Source organism: Aulonocara stuartgranti (assembly GCF_965226115.1).
Source record: "Aulonocara stuartgranti genome assembly, chromosome: 3".
Taxonomy (NCBI): Eukaryota; Metazoa; Chordata; class Actinopteri; order Cichliformes; family Cichlidae; genus Aulonocara; species Aulonocara stuartgranti.
Genome location: NC_138941.1, coordinates 75,769,744 through 75,787,469, shown reverse-complemented (window position 1 = coordinate 75,787,469; position 17,726 = coordinate 75,769,744). Strand labels below are relative to the sequence as shown.

At 43.2% G+C, this 17,726-nt stretch overlaps 1 protein-coding gene across 6 annotated transcripts in view; it reads left to right on the top strand.

The window, feature by feature from the left end:
* Positions 1–6,736: 6,736 nt before the first annotated feature.
* LOC309703522 (ribonuclease inhibitor-like) overlaps positions 6,737–17,726 on the top strand; it is a 44,229-nt gene continuing 33,239 nt past the window's right edge. For 5 of the 6 annotated variants that reach the window (XM_082528426.1, XM_082528424.1, XM_082528425.1 and 2 more), the window contains exons 1-3: positions 6,737–6,831; positions 7,655–7,741; positions 12,995–13,135. In XM_082528426.1, the coding sequence (XP_082384552.1) occupies positions 13,017–13,135 (119 nt within the window). In that variant the 5' untranslated portion in view covers positions 6,737–6,831; positions 7,655–7,741; positions 12,995–13,016. Of the gene's footprint in view, positions 6,832–7,117; positions 7,299–7,654; positions 7,742–12,994; positions 13,136–17,726 lie in introns of those variants that run through there. The other variant, XM_082528422.1, reaches the window with a different exon arrangement.

The window sequence follows — 17,726 nt, the reverse complement described above, 5'->3', positions numbered from 1 at the left end:
TTGAAAAGATGCCTATCGCTCTGTGCCCCGGGCAGCTTTGGGACATTCTGATCACTGCATGGTCCATCTTATTCCAGTTTATAGGCAAAAACTCAAACGTGCCAAGCCTGTAGTCAAAACTGTGAAGAAGTGGACTAACGCAGCAAAGCAGGAACTGCAGGACTGTTTTGACTCCACTGATTGGACTGTTTTTGAAGCTGCATCTGAGAACCTAGATGAGCTCACGGACACTGTGACATCATACATCAGTTTCTGTGAAGACGTGTGTGTGCCAACAAAGACCTTTTGCACATACAACAACAATAAACCATGGTTCACTCCTAAACTCCAACATCTTCGTAAGGCCAAGGAGGACGCCTACAGAAGTGGTGACAGGGTCCTGTACAAGCAAGCCAGGAACACACTGACCAAGGAGATCAAAGCAGCTAAAAGCATCTACTCCCAGAAGCTGGAAGAACGGCTCTCAGCCAACGACCCTGCATCAGTGTGGAGGGGCCTGCAGGAAATCACCAGCTACAGACGCCCCCCACCCACTATTGAAGCAAACAAAGACCTGGCCAACGAGTTAAACACTTTCTATTGCAGGTTTGAGACGGACAGACTCCCACGCCCCACCCTCCCCTCCCCAGGGACATTGCTTCAGACATTGACCCCCAACACACCTTCCACCTCTCCCCCCTTCACCCTGCCCCTCCCCAATCAAGACTCAACGACCACCCCCACCCTCCCCAATCCAGACTCAACGACCACCACCACCCTCTCCAATCCAGACTCAACGACCTCCACCACACCTCTCACCCCCCTTTCCTCCTCCCTGAAACTAAGAATACACACTCAGGATGTGAGCTGACTATTCCAGAAACAGAAGCCCAGGAAAGCCCCCGGACCAGACGGCGTCTCACCCTCCTGCCTCAAAACCTGTGCTGAACAGCTGGCTCCCATCTTTACTCGCATCTTCAACAGATCCCTGGAGCTGTGTGAAGTTCCCTCCTGCTTCAAACGCTCCACCATCATCCCTGTTCCCAAGAAACCCACCATCACAGGACTGAATGACTACAGACCTGTCGCCTTGACGTCTGTGGTCATGAAATCCTTCGAACGACTGGTGTTAGCCCATCTGAAAGACATTACAGGCCACCAGCTGGACCCTCTGCAGTTTGCCTACCGGGCAAACAGGTCGGTGGATGATGCAGTGAACATGGGGCTGCATTACATCCTGCAACACCTTGACCGCCCGGAAACTTATGCCAGGGTCCTGTTTGTGGACTTTAGTTCGGCTTTTAACACCATTGTGCCTGAACTTCTTTCCTCCAAACTCTCCCAGCTCAGCGTGTCACCAGCTACCTGTCAGTGGATCACCAGCTTCCTGACAGACAGAAAGCAACAAGTGAAGCTGGGGGAGATCACCTCTGAAACCCGGTCCCTCAGTATTGGTGCCCCTCAAGGATGTGTCCTCTCACCACTACTGTTCTCCCTCTACATCTCCCTCTAGAGATGACAGTGGACTTCAGGAGACATCCCTCAACTCTACTCCCCCTCACCATATCAGACAGCCCTGTGTCAACTGTGAAGACCTTCAAGTTCCTGGGTACAACCATCTCCCAGGACCTGAAGTGGGAGACCAACATCAACTCCATCCTCAAAAAGACCCAGCAGAGGATGTACTTCCTGAGACAACTGGGGAAGTACAGTCTTCCACAGGAGCTGCTGATCCAGTTCTACACTGCGGTCATTGAGTCTGTCCTGTGCTCCTCCATCACAGTCTGGTATGGAGCAGCCACTAAACAGGACAGGAGCAGCCTGCAGCGGACTGTACGGGCAGCAGAAAGGATCATCAGCGCCCCCCTGCCCTCCATCCAGGATCTGTACCTCTCAAGAACCAGGAAACGGGCAGGGAAAATCATCACAGACCCCTCACACCCTGCACACAGACTTTTTGATCTGCTGCCCTCTGGCAGACAGTACAGAAGCCTGCAGACCAGGACCACCCGACACAGGAACAGTTTCTTTCCCCTCGCCATCTCCCTTCTTAACAGTTGACCTGTCACACTGCTCCCACTGCCAGACTGCAACTGCACCTTATGTACATTCTGTAGTATTCATTCCACCTCATTCATTTCTGTATTTTATGTATATAAGTTTAGATTCGTTATTTATAGTTGGTTTACACAGCTTTGTGTATGTATGTGTAATGTGTATATATAGACACTTGTGTGTGTGTGTGTGTGTGTGTGTGTGTGTGTGTGTGTGTGTGTGTGTGTGTGTGTGTGTGTGTGTGTGTGTGTGTGTGTGTGTGAGATTTACATGGCTGTGCTTGAGAGCCACCATCTACCGGAACCAAATTCCCTGTATGTGTCTCCACATATACTTGGCCAATAAACACGATTCTGATTCTGATTCTGATTCTGAAGGACATGTCCTGGTCAAAAATGACTCCAAGGTTCCTCACAGTGTTACTGGAGGCCAAGGTAATGCCATCCAGAGTAAAAGTCTGGTTAGATACCATATTTCTAAGATTTTCAGGGCCGAGTACAATAACCTCAGTTTTATCTGAACTAAGAAGCAGAAAGTTAGCGGCCATCCAGGTCTTTATGTCTTTAAGACATTCCTGCAGTTTAACTAATTGGTGTGTGTTATCTGGCTTCATGGATAGATAGAGCTCGGTGTCATCTTCATAGCAGTGAAAATGTATGCTATGTCTTCTAATGATGCTGCCTAAGGGAAGCATGTATAATGTAAACAGAATTGGTCCTAGCACTGAACCCTGTGGAACTCCATAATTAACCTCAGTGTGTGAAGAGGACTCTCCATTTACATGTACACATTGGAGTCTATTAGATAGATATGATACAAACCACTGCAGCACAGTACCTGTAATACCTACAGCATGTTCTAATCGCTCTAATAGGATATTATGGTCAAACAGTATCGAACGCAGCACTGAGGTCTAGCAGGACAAGCACAGAGATGAGGCCACTGTCAGAGGCCATAAGAAGATCATTTGTAACCTTCACTAAAGCTGTTTCTGTGCTGGGCTGAGCTCTGAAACCTGACTGAAACTCTTCAAATAAGCCATTCCTCTACAGGTGATCTGTTAGCTGTTTGACAACTACTCTTTCAAGGATTTTTGATATGAAAGGAAGGTTTGAGATTGGCCTATAATTAGCTAAGACTGCTGGGTCTAGAGATGGCTTTTTGAGTAAAGGTTTAACTACAGCCAGCTTGAAGGCCTGTGGTACATAGCCAATCATTAGAGATAGGTTGATCATATTTAAGATCGAAGAATTAATTAATGGCAGGACTTCTTTGAGCAGTTTTGTAGGAATGGGGTCTAAAAGACACATTGATGGTTTGGAAGAAGTAATTACTGAACTTAACGCAGAAAGATCAATTGGAGAAAAAGAGTCTAACTTAACATCAATGGTACTAAGAGTAGCTGTAGATAATATTACATCTGTGGGATTATTATTGGTATTTTTTTCTCTAATGATAAAAATTTTAGTTGTGAAGAAGTTCACGAAGTCATTACTAGTTAACGTTAAAGGGATGGTTGGCTCAAAAGAGCTCTGACTTTTTGTCAGCCTGGCTACAGTGCTGAAGAGAAACCTGGGGTTGTTCTTATTTTCTTCAATCAGTGATGAATAGTAAGATGTTCTGGCTTTGCGGAGGGCTTTCTTATAAAGCAGCAAACTATTTCTCCAGGCTAAATGATGATCCTCTAAATTTGTGACAAACCATTTCCTCTCCAGCTTACGAGTCATCTGCTTTAGGCTACGTGTTTGAGAATTATACCACGGAGTCAGGTACTTCTGATTAGAGACCTTAGTTTTCACAGGAGCTACAGTATCCAGAGTCGTACGTAGTGAGGAGGTGAAATTATTAACAAGATAATCGACCTCTGTTGGGGTAGCGTTCAGATAGCTGCTCTGCTCTGTGTTGGTACAGGGCATTGGAGATGATAACAGTGGGTGGATTATATTCTTCAACTTAGTTACAGCACTTTCAGAAAGACATCTACTTTGATAAAGTCTACTCTCCACCGCTGTGTAATCGATTATTGTAAATGTAAATGTTATCAGGAAATGATCAGACAGGAGAGGGTTTTCAGGAAACACTGTTAAATGTTCTGGTTCGATGCCATATGTTAAAACAAGATCTAGAGTGTGATTAAAGTGGTGGGTGGGTTCTTTTACATTTTGAGAGAAGCCAATTGAGTCTAATAACAGACTAAATGCCATGTTCAGGCTGTCATTTTTAGCATCTACATGGATGTTAAAATCACCCACAATAATTATTTTATCTGAGCTCAGAACTAAATTAGATATAAAGTCTGAGAAATCAGACAGAAACTCTGTGTAAGGCCCAGGTGGACGATAGATGATAACAAGTAAGACTGGTTTCTGAGTTTCACAGCTGGGGTGGACAATGTTAAGCATCAGGCTTTCAAATGAATTAAAAGTCTGTCTTGGTCTTTCATTAATTAATAGGCTGGTGTGAAAAATTGCTGCCACACCTCCCCCTCGGCCTGTGCTTCGAGATTTCTGGTAGTTAGAATGACTCGGGGGTGTTGATTCATTTAAACTAACATAATCATCCTGCTGCAACCAGGTTTCTGTAAGGCAGAGTAAATCAATTTGTTGATCAATTATTAAGTCATGTACTAACAGAGACTTGGAGGAGAGAGACCTAATATTTAATAATCCACATTTCACTGTTTTACTCTTTGGTTCAGATGTGGATACTGTATTGTTCTTTCTTTGTGATTTTTATATGTTTAAGTTGTTTGTTGCTGGTTTTTAGTTTGTTTTTTGTCTTTTTGGAAGCTGACACAGTCTCTATGGAGATGGGTTTTTGGGGGGATAGCAGGAGGAGAGAAGCTGCAGAGAGGCGTGTAAGACTGCAACTCTGCTTCCTGGTCCCAACTCTGGATAGTCATATTTTGGGGGGTTTAATAAATTTGTCCATATTTCTAGAAATGAGAGCTGCTCCATCCAAAGTGGGATGGATGCCGTCTCTCCTAACAAGACCAGGTTTCCTCCAGAAGGTTTGCCAATTATCTATGAAGCCCACATCGTTTCTGGGACACCACTCAGACAGCCAGCAATTTAAGGAGAACATGCGGCTAAACATGTCACTCCTGGTCTGATTGGGGAGGGGACCAGAGAAAACTACAGAGTCCGACATTGTTTTGGCAAAGTTGCACACCGATTCAATATTGATTTTAGTGAGCTCCGATTGGCGTAACCGGGTGTCATTACTGCCGACGTGAATTATGATTTTACTGAATTTACGTTTACCCTTAGCTAGCATGAAGTTAAATGCATGAAGTTAAAAGATTACAACTAGTAAAACAAGTTTTTAAAAGAGACTTTTCCATTTGATTACGTTTTGTATGATGGATTATGCAGAAAAAGTAGAATTGGGCTGAAGGATCTATTGCTTTATTACCTGTCCAGGTTGTAAATTGTGTTTTTAAACTAAGTAACTAAGTAATTAATTACTTTTAAAAATAAGTAATCAGTAAAGTAACGGGATTACTTTTTTGGAGAAGTAATCAGTAGTTAGTTATTGACTATTTTTTTCAAGTACCTTGACGAACACTGCTCATGACACACCTTAAACATCATGTGATCCATTCTCAGTCTTCTCTTTCATTCATGGCTTCAACATGTTGAAATGAGCTTTGACGAAACATTCAGTGAAATAAAGCTTTCATCACATAATTCATGTGTGCACCAGATGAACTCTACAAAGACTCAATTGATTTATCTTTTGTTTTAGATGAACTTTTATCACTTACAGCTATATTAAGTACGTTTTTATCTAACTTCTCACTCATTAACATCTCACATGATTTCAGATCACTGCTGTTCCCCACCAGCCCTGTAGGTGGCATCAGTGTGCCTCAAACCATTTACAGATGATTATGTGTAGTTCACAGTTCATATTTAAATAGAAGATGTGGGACATTGAAGCAACACGTCCATCCACCCATGAACATGTAAGAAATAAAAATAAAGGTTTGCTTCATGTCTGTAATATGTAGACAATATTCTCAGTATAGCAGTTTGGGTCAAAGTGCAGATGTTCCAGATGTTCTGCAGTCTCTCTGGTTTTCATGTTAACATGTTGATTTTGTACCAAAGTGAAACTTTTTTTTCATTCATAGCTGGTTTCACAGGAGGTCAAGGCGTCAAACAAACAGCTTTAACTGCACAATGACACACTTTAAATCATCTACAGACAAACTTGTGTGTTTAATTTATGAAGAAATAATAATGATGTGTTCTACAGCTGTCCATAAAGTAGCTTCTCACACAAACTTTGACACACCATGACTTTAGTTCATGAAAAGCTGAATAATTAAGAGCTGTGACTACTATGAACTGCTTATGGTGACTCCATTAAGCTCTCAGCTGAAGTTTCATTCATTTATTTTAACATTAATGTCGCCTTTTTAAGTCTGTGTGAGGATTTTTATGACAGACATTAAAGGAGCTTCTTTGATTAGAACCAAATTCATGTTGATTTTTAGCCTTATAATCATAAAACTGGAGACTAATGAAAAGTATAATATTTTTTTTAAAAAAAGCCTTTATTATTTGAGTAATGCCCGAATCTGCTCTGAGAAAGAAATAGCACAGAGTTGTTGATGCCATTTTGAGATTAACTGAATTTTTTCTAAGTGCTCTTATTGTGAAAATCTGCATCCCCCCCTCCCACCTGTTCTGCTTCCGGTGGAATCCCGCCTCCTGCCAGGAAGCAGCTCACCTGTTTTTTCGTGTTTATTGTCCAGGTGTGGAACTTGTTGTTGGTGTGTGTGAAGAAACTGTAAGTTTGCTTTGTTTCCTCCTTTAAAAGTTTGTCTTTAGGAACTTTACTGTTTGTTCAGCTCATGTTTCATTTCCGTTCTCTCCATCAAAGTCAGTGTGTAATGTTTTCCTGGCTAACATCAGCTGTGTGCAGCTGAGTTCCTGCACAAACAGCACAAATCTGCCGCTCCATAGTTCACGGTAACGGACTCACAGCTGGACCAATGAGGCCGAGTGTGTCCGCCACTCTGAGCTACGTTCTTGTTTGTGTACTTATAGTTTGTACTTTGAGTTCACTCAGAGGCTGAGTCCCAATTAAGAGACTGCACGCTTGAAGTACGCGCACTACGCGTACTACGTACGGTGCGTACTATAAGTGCGGAAGTGAGAGGCTTGTGAAATGGGACGCTATGGCATTACTGAGAGTTGAAAAACTGTCTAAAGTCTTTCATCTTTAATAAAATGATCAGCGTTCTGCTCTACCAGGTGTAACAATTGAGTTTAACATCCAGGCATCCATGAAAACGGAATTTATGACATTTAACGGAGTTAGAAGTTAGCAGGGAGTTAGCTCGCTAGCTTCTATCTAAATACAATATAGCATGTCCTGACTGCGGGGTTTTGGAAACAAATTCAAACGTACAGCTCTGTTATCACTTCCAGCATAAATGAAGACAGAAAACTAAACAGCAGTGACGTTTGTAGGGTTACTGAAGTTGGGCTAGCTGGTATATAATGATGTGCTACGTGACCGCTAGCGACACAGCTATGTTAGCATAATATAAACAAGCTAACCTTTTTTCCACGCGATAAAAGTTAACGTGAGTGTTTTCGGTTGTCAGGAACAAATGTAATCACATGGCAGGATGCTGTAAAAGGACCAAACTTCAGCCAGGAGAACAACTGAGATAATCCATCCACAATACGAGGTTAGTCATTCATATACTGCTGCATGGGCTGGGCTGTAGTTACATCCTAAGGTTTTAAAAACTGAGCTTAAATAAATGGTTAGCGGTAATAAAAGCCGAGGGAGGTCAACAGTGATCGCTGACTGTTTTAGGAGCTTTTTGAGATCAAATAGAAGAAAATACAAAACATTAAACATGTTAACAACACAAAAGCCATATTAAACGCAGACTACTTTAGACCCGGAAGTAGGATTCGTCGCGTCATCACTGAACAACCGGCGCTGTTTAGGTTGCCTAGCAACCATGATACTAACCGCGAGACACCTTACATACAGCTTTGTGTGACAGAAATGAAGGAGAAAAATGTTTTGTTAGTCATTCATTTTTGTCATGACATCACTTTGATTAGTTGAGTATCTGAGGCTGAGACCACGGGACTGTAAACATGATTGTTGGGCTTCATTTCTGTACTGAACAGTTATTTAAGATTAGTTAGTAAATAACAATTAGTTAATGCTGCTCATGAGACCAAAGTCATCTCACTGTGGCAATGTAAATATAATATGGCCAATAATATAGTATTGTCAGATTATTATGATATATATGTATATATATGTATATATACAGTGGGGCAAAAAAGTATTTAGTCAGCCACCGATTGTGCAAGTTCCCCCACCTAAAATGATGACAGAGGTCAGTAATTTGCACCAGAGGTACACTTCAACTGTGAGAGACAGAATGTGAAAAAAAATCCATGAATTCACATGGTAGGATTTGTAAAGAATTTATTCGTAAATCAGGGTGGAAAATAAGTATTTGGTCAATAACAAAAATGCAACTCAATACTTTGTAACATAACCTTTGTTGGCAATAACAGAGGTCAAACGTTTACTATAGGTCTTTACCAGGGGCCTGTTCTTCGTACCGCGCTAAGTGAGTTAGCTGGATGAGATTGTTGACGATTTCGCGTGATCCTGGATCGTTCGGTTCCCCGAAGCCCATCCGGGACTTGCTGTCATAGCAACAGAGCCGTAAGCGTAAACCTGCTGGGGAGCAGGTTTACTTTATGTAAACAGGATTAGATCGTGGCCACGCAGGTATGTCCGCGTCATTCATACGAAAGCAACAGCGATATTCCACCACTGTTTCACCATAAATAAATAACATCAATGTAACTAAAGATAATGCAGCACTTGATCCTTTTATTGATTTCACACAGATACATACAGGTCATTCCCTAAAAAAGGGAAATGTACTATTAACATTCTATTACATGTATGTGATTATTACAGATGTAATTCATATTTCAGAGTAGTAATTGTAAATTACTTCGTGTAATCAAGATGAGAGACCACGGCTATAAAAGCGAAGGTGGATTTGGGAAGCCTGTCGCAGTCATATCTTGTCCGTATACGCGAGCCACCCATTGCGGAAGGTGCAAGATTGATAAGGAGAGTCCTCAGAATTCAGCGTATATTGCGGGACAGACAGGATCCTTTAGCTCAGCGCGACAGTGTGCTCATAGAGAGATATCGATATTCCCGTGAGGGTATTATTCACTTAACCAACTTGTTGACGAGGGGGTGCAGGACCACCACCTGTCTTTTTTTTTGCTCTGCCCTTTTCTTGGTTGCTGTTATGAACAAACAAACAGAGTATTCCAGGGTCTCTTTCCAAGAGACGACAAGCAATATAAGTGATAAATATTACCATTCTGTAGAATATTCTTATATTTCACTTTTACTTGTTCCCATGTTCTAGTGGGTCCTGTTGTGGCTCTAATGTGAAAGGGGATATAATATAACATATTATAATATAATATAATGTAATATAATATTGGATAATATGGTGTGATATGATAAATCTACCCTACCGCCTACTGGTGTTGGCCAGAGGGGCCGATGGCGCAATATGGCAGCCTGGCTTCTGTCAGTCTGCCCCAGGGCAGCTGTGGCTACAACCGTAGCTTGCCTCCACCAGTGTGTGAATGTGGGAGTGAATGAATAGTGGCATTGTAAAGCGCTTTGGGTGCCTTGAAAAGCGCTATATAAATCCACTCCATTATTATTGTTATTATTGGATTACTTACGAGTTTGATTTGTCAGCAACTTTCTGCCAGCCCTCTCTCCTTGCTTTTGCAGCCTTTGCAGTGTTCCCTTGCGTTTTAATTAAACTCTGAAACTCCTGAAATCCCTCACTCATGAGTTCTTGCTCTGCTGCCGAAAAATACCGAGCGCGCCCCTTCGCCATTTTCGCCAACCAATCAGCGGGTTGCCGATCACTGTTTCTGCTATCGATGCATATCCCCTTTTACGGCACCCAGTGATCTCACATTACTTCATCCAGCTATACTAATCGTCAACAACAGGTGTGTTCGGGGAACCGGAATAGCGAGCTCAGAGTTAGCGCGATGATTTGGTCTTGGATGTTTCATTTGATCTTGGATGTAGTAAGCGACGTACGAAGCACAGGGCCCAGGTTTGCACACACAGTAGCTGGTATTTTGGCCCATTCCTCCATGCAGATCTTCTCGAGAGCAGTGATGTTTTGGGGCTGTCGCCGAGCAACACGGACTTTCAACTCCCGCCACAGATTTTCTATGGGGTTGAGGTCTGGAGACTGGCTAGGCCACTCCAGGACTTTCAAATGCTTCTTACGGAGCCACTCCTTTGTTGCCCGGGCGGTGTGTTTTGGATCATTGTCATGTTGGAAGACCCAGCCTCGTTTCATCTTCAAAGTTCTCACTGATGGAAGGAGGTTTTGGCTCAAAATCTCACGATACATGGCCTCATTCATTCTGTCCTTAACACGGATCAGTCGTCCTGTCCCCTTGGCAGAAAAACAGCCCCATAGCATGATGTTTCCACCCCCATGCTTCACAGTAGGTATGGTGTTCTTGGGATGCAACTCAGTATTCTTCGTCCTCCAAACACGACGAGTTGAGTTTATACCAAAAAGTTCTACTTTGGTTTCATCTGACCACATGACATTCTCCCAATCCTCTGCTGTATCATCCATGTGCTCTCTGGCAAACTTCAGACGGGCCTGGACATGCACTGGCTTCAGCAGCGGAACACGTCTGGCACTGCGGGATTTGATTCCCTGCCGTTGTAGTGTGTTACTGATGGTGACCTTTGTTACTTTGGTCCCAGCTCTCTGCAGGTCATTCACCAGGTCCCCCCGTGTGGTTCTGGGATCTTTGCTCACCGTTCTCATGATCATTTTGACCCCACGGGATGAGATCTTGCGTGGAGCCCCAGATGGTGGGAGATTATCAGTGGTCTTGTATGTCTTCCATTTTCTGATGATTGCTCCCACAGTTGATTTTTTCACACCAAGCTGCTTGCCTATTGTAGATTCACTCTTCCCAGTCTGGTGCAGGTCTACAATACTTTTCCTGGTGTCCTTCGAAAGCTCTTTGGTCTTGGCCATGGCGGAGTTTGGAGTCTGACTGTTTGAGGCTGTGGACAGGTGTCTTTTATACAGATGATGAGTTCAAACAGGTGCCATTCATACAGGTAACGAGTGGGGGACAGAAAAGCGTCTTACAGAAGACGTTACAGGTCTGTGAGAGCCAGAGATTTTCCATGTTTGAGGTGACCAAATACTTATTTTCCACCCTAATTTACGAATAAATTCTTTACAAATCCTACCATGTGAATTCATGGATATTTTTTTCACATTCTGTCTCTCACAGTTGAAGTGTACCTCTGGTGCAAATTACTGACCTCTGTCATCATTTTAAGTGGGGGAACTTGCACAATCGGTGGCTGACTAAATACTTTTTTGCCCCACTGTATCACTGACTTTCAGCTTGTTGTGTTTGTGGATATATGACTGACTTTAATTATTAAACATTCGCACATAAATAAGTGACGTCATATTCAGTACTTTTGACAGTTCACTCTTCGGCCGCTCCATCTTATTAGGGAAGTTCCACATACATAAATGTAAATTTCAAAACTCAACCCCATCATTTAATTTGTTTTTGATTGAAATTGAATATTACTTAAACTCTCTTAAATTAACTTCCAATAAAAAAGGTTTATCATTGATTGAAATTCATTCAGAAATGTTTAGCGAATGAGCTGTCACAACTTTCAAGTACAAAGTTGTTATGAAGTCTGTCACATTCCCCCTTTTTTCTTTTTTTTTCTCCTTTATTTATTTATCCTTCTTATTTCATTGTGCTGTATATTGTCACTCTTATTTGCCTTGTATGTCTACTGTACAAACTGAACTGGAATGACTGACTGTTCGCGTTATGATTTCAATAAAGTTTGGAAAAAGAAAAAAACAACCACTTCGGCCGCTCCCTTCTGCCGTATTTTGCGGCACCCACCGCCGCGCTATGAATATATGGGACCACGAAGCGTGCACCGGACCACGCTTGATATTTGGGGAGATCGACGGCGCATTTGGAGTATGCATTTGAAGCACACTTCGAATTGGGACAGCCGTCGTCGCGTGGCGGTGACGTAACCGCACTTGGAATGCGTACTTCAAGCGTGCAGTCTCTTAATTGGGACACAGCCAGAGTCCGCAGACTCCGAGATCGCAGCCTACGTGATGACGTCACAGCTCAGCTGCAGTGTTTATTTATGGCCTTTACCTCCTTTACTGTCACTGTGATTAGTATTTACACAGCAGAGACCTGCAGAGCGCTAACGCTAAGTTAATGATAAGAGCTCTTAAAGACACGAGGGAAATAAACATTATTAAAAGGAAACATAGATTTTGAGCACTTCAACAAAAAAAAAATCTCTTCAGCTCAAACTGAGGAGACAAAATAGTCCAAATGTGGATTAAACATTTGATTCATACGTCTCTAGCAATAAAGTCAGAGCTTTAAGTTCATCCTTGTTTCCTCAGACTGTTTGAATTCATTGTGTCAGAGAAACTTTAGACTATTCAGCAGAGCTGATGTGGAGCTGAGATCTGCATCAACATGAATGTTACATGTACGGAGTTAACATGTTAAACTACGACAGTCACAGAAATCACGTGTGAACATCATGTGATCTTAAAGTGTCTGCATGGCCATAAAAGAGCTTTTAATATAGTTTTATACGGAGGTTGGAGTTTGCAGAGAGCTGACTGCATCTGACTCAGAGCTGTTCCTAATGTTCTGCAGGTAAGATCAGGTTTCTGTGATCCCTGATGTGGACCATGTGACCTGGTTTTTAGGTTACATGACAGGTCAGAGGTCAGCGACTTTAATTCAGTTACTTCTGTTAATGTGAACTCACTGAGTGTTTGTGGTTTACCTCTCAGACTGACTGAAGTCCGCAAGAAGATGATGATGGAGGACGAGGAGAACAGAGCAGAGTCTGCAGGAGCCAGCTGTCCATCTATGAGGAGTGACAGGTCCAAACCTCAACCTCCAGACTTCAGTGCTGAACCTGGACAAACTAGGTCAGAGACCTGTCATGAGCTTCTTTAGATGTTTGTGTTTTCCTGGATAAATATGACCTGAAACATCCTTAGATTTTTACAAAGATTCATTAAAAAGAAAACAATGAAACAACAAAGGTAAAAATATTAGACTCAGTCGTTTGCTGTTTGAGGACAGTGATGCTCATATCTCTGGGGAAAGTGTGTACTGAGTGGGTTCATGTTTGTCTTTAAAGAACAGATCTGCTCTGTCTCTGATTCTCTTTGTGTCTGATCTGTTAAACAGTCTGAGAGGTCACACAGGGACCCAGCAGCTAAAGCCTGGATCATACTGGCTGCTGTTAATGACACCTCCATCAGGACAACACTGTACTGATGCTCAGATTTAATCACAGGGAACAAAACCATATTTTACCTTCAGATGTAAAACTTTCAAATATTCATTAAATATGCAAAGTGTTTCCAAACAATCAGAGAGGGCAGATGTGAAGCACTCTGTGAATTTTGATAAAATTACACATCTGTTATTCATCTGTACTACACTAATCCACCAAGGGTTAGGGTTTCTATTTGTTTTGCATATTTCTCATAATTGTATGTTATAGATCATCAAACAAATTTTAATATTAGAGAAAGAGATGCTGATTAAATACAAAAAGAGGTTTGTAAGTGATGATTTCCTTTTTTTAAGGTGGGGAAAAAGCTAACCAAACCTACCCTGCGCCTTTACATAATTGGCTCTGTCACACATGGCAACAAGAACTACATTTGCAATAAATTTCAATGAGTCTTTCACATCAGCGTGAGGACTTTTGCCCCTATATGAAAAGTTAATTGCCCTGAACCGCAGTTTTGGAAAGCTTGAGTCAGTATTACTAGCAACACACAAACAAAAAACAACATGTAACAAATGATCAAAAAGAAATTAGGATGGGGCAAATTCTGTTTCACAGCACTTCTGATGTTTTAGTCGTGACTTGGTTTGAAACTAATCTTGAGTCCAGTGCCTCTTTTATTTGTTATGGCTGCCATAATTGTATCCAATTCAAAGGTAAAGCTTGGACTTCATATCTTATGATACACTCAATCTTAGTGCATTATTTCAGTTACAACCTCTTTTCTCAGTTTGTGTAAACAGACTAAGTTTCCGAGTTAAACTGTACCAGCGTCATCATCACTGCTACTGTTGTGATCAGAGTTTTTGTTTAAGATAAGATAAAACTCTATTAATCCCTCGGGTGGGTTCATCTGGGAAATTCGGTTTCCAAAAGGACAGCACCGACAGAAGTTACAGTTACAGAATATTATATACACACACACACACACACACACACACACACACACACACACACACATATATAAATACAGAGACAAATATAAATAAAATATACGAAGGGGATAAATAGAATAAATAGGAATAAAAATACAAGTGAATTGCACATTTCAAGTATGGAGTCTATTGCACCGTTGAAGAGGCACTACAGCTTAGTTGTTCCCCCCTCCTTTGTCCTCCTGTCTCCCCTCCCTCTCCCCTCCAGAGAGGAGTTAAACAGTCTGATGGCGTGTGGGACAAAGGAGTTTTTAAGTCTGTTGGTTCTTGTCTTGGGGAGAAGCAACCTGTCACTGAACAGACTCCTCTGGTTGTTAATGGCCGTGTGCAGAGGATGCCCAGCATTGTCCATAATGTCCATCAGTTTCTTTAATGTCCTCTTCTCTGCCACTGTCACCGGAGTGTCCAGCTTCATGCCGACCACAGAGCCAGCCTTCCTGATCAGTTTCTCCAGCCTGGATGAGTCCTTCTTTGCTGTGCTGCTCCCCCAGCACACCACAGCATAGAAAAGTACTCCAGCAACCACTGACTGGTAAAACATCCTTAGGAGCTTCCTGCAGATGTTAAAAGACCTCAGCCTCCTGAGGAAGTACAGTCGGCTTTGGGCTTTTTTATACAGGTGCTCTGTGTTGCATGACCAGTCCAGTTTATTGTCCACCCACAGCCCGAGGTACTTGTACTTGTTGACCACCTCCACCTCCTCCCCCTCTATCTGAACCGGCAGTGGACCTTCTCTGGACCTCCCGAAGTCCACAACCAGTTCCTTAGTCTTTGAGGTGTTGAGTTGCAGGTGGTTTGTGTGACTCCATGCGACAAAGTTCCTCACCAGACTTCTGTACTCCTCTTCCTGATCATCCCAGATACACCCCATGATGGCTGTGTCGTCTGCAAACTTCTGAATGTGGCATAATTCAGAGTTGTAGCAGAAGTCAGAGGTGTACAGGGTGAAGAGAAGAGGGGACAGCACAGTTCCCTGTGGGGCTCCTGTGCTGCTGACCACAGTGTCAGACATGATGTCCTTCAGCCTGACGTACTGTGAGGTAGTCGGTGAGGTAGTCGGGGGGTCCACCTCCATCCTGTTCAGTTTTTCCTGAAGCATACAGGGCCGGATGGTATTAAAGGCACTGGAAAAGTCAAGAAACAGGATCCTGACCGTGCCTTTTCCCCCATCCAGGTGTGAGTGGGCTCTATGCAGGAGGTACAGGATGGCATCCTCCACTCCAACATCCGCCTTGTATGCAAACTGTAGTGGGTCCTGGGCATGTTGTACCTGTGGTCGGAGGAGGTTGAGGAAGAGCCGCTCTAGAGTATTCATAACATGTGACGTCAGTGCCACCGGTCGGAAGTCATTCAGCTCATTGGGCCGGTTCTTTTTGGGGACCGGGACGATGCAGGATGTCTTCCATAGGGCGGGCACTCTCCCCAGTCGCAGACTGAGATTGAAGACTCGTTGTAGCGGCTCCCCAAGTTCAGCAGCACACGCCTTTAGCATCCTAGGACACACCTTGTCTGGGCCTGCTGCCTTTCTGGGGCGAAGCTTCCTCAGTTGTCTCCTGACCTGATCCACTGTGACACTGGGAGATGTTTGGGAGGAAGGGGGAGAAGAAGATGTCTTGCTGCTGAGAGAGGGATTGGAGGAGGGGGGTGTCATAGTGTCAGGAAGGGGTTTACAACTGGGGGACTTTTTATTCACACACTGCTCCAAAATACATTTGTACTGAAGGTCTGTTTTTAGTCACAGTTAAGCCCCTGTGTTAAATGTCCAGTAGGCTGCCTTTTTCTATTTTAACAACTGGGACAAAAGATGTCATAAACTGCAGCAGAGCAGTATAAGTCATGTTTTACTTGAAACAACACATTTTAACTGGGACTGTGTTTCATAAGATCACTGTTTGAAAGACTGTTCCACACTAAACAGATAAAGATTTATATTAAAACTAATTCCTCACTCGCCTTTGCAGACCTTCTCCCTCCACGTCTTCTCAAGCTCTTCTCTGAGCCCTTGCTACTTCTGCAGCTTCTCGTGCTCCTTCTTTCTGCCACAGCAAAGAAGATGGTACTCTCAACAACAGACTGATAAAACAAAGAGCAGTCTGCTGCATACATTGATGAATCTGAGCCTTCATAGAAAGTAAAGTGGGCTCAGACCTTTTTTGAAGGTATTGTCTCTGTTGGCAGACCACTCCAGCTTGTGATTCAGTTGAACTCCCAGGTATTTGTAGGATGTGACTATTTCAAAGTCAGTCCCACAAATGCGGACAGAGGAGGGTCGGGATCTGTTTCTGCTGAAGTCCACCACCAGCTCCTTTCTTTGGCCACATTCTGCTGCAGGTGTTTCTCCTCACACCACGAAGCGACCAATCAGTCTACTGTACTCCTCTTCTCGTCCCATTTCCATGGTTTCAATAATGGCCATGTCATCAGAGAATTTCTGGAGGAGACAAATTTCTGTGATGTACTTGAAGTTGGCCATATAGATGGTGAAGAGGAAAGTGCACAGCGCAGTTCTATGGAGTGATCCTATGTTGTTGTTCAGGCTCTCTGACCACAGCTCTGCAGTCTCAGAAACTGTGGTCATCCCGCCAGGCAGTCGCTGATCCACTGGACCAGTGGAACCTCCGCCTGCATGTCCTCCAACTTCTCCCTCAGCAGCCTGGGCTGGATCATATTAAAGGGGCTAAGTGTTAGTCACAACCGATTGTCTTCTTTTAACCATAAGAATGACTACTATTCTAAAAGCAAGCGCACAAAGAACCAATGAGAGTGAAGAACAGGATAAAGAGCTGCTGTGGCTCAGTCCCATATCTTTGATTAGAAAGGAACAACACAAGCAATATACTGCTGCTCAAGCAGATTCAAGCAGTGCACTCACATTAGAGCAGCTGATGAGAGAATCTGTGTATATGATAAAATGGCTCATCACTCGCTCCTGCACTGATGGATCTCCAGATGTTCATTTGGCTGAAGTCGGTGAAGAAACTGTGGTCTACGTATTTCACACGGTATAGCCTCAGACTGGAATGAGCTCCCCGAATCACTGCAGCACCTTCAGCTGGTACTCAGTCTGATGTCTCTGTTCCTCAGTCTTGGAGCCCCTACCGGTCTTTCTACACCACCATGGTCTTCTTGCTCACCTTTTCTTTGTCCTCATTGTTCATCGGGCGTGTTGTGTTGTTCCAATGATACAGCGCTGATGTTCCTGCCATAAATGCACAAGAAGTACAGTGTTGGTCTTTCTTTGGCTGGAAACCATCCCTTACTGATCCAGAACAGTTTGATCAC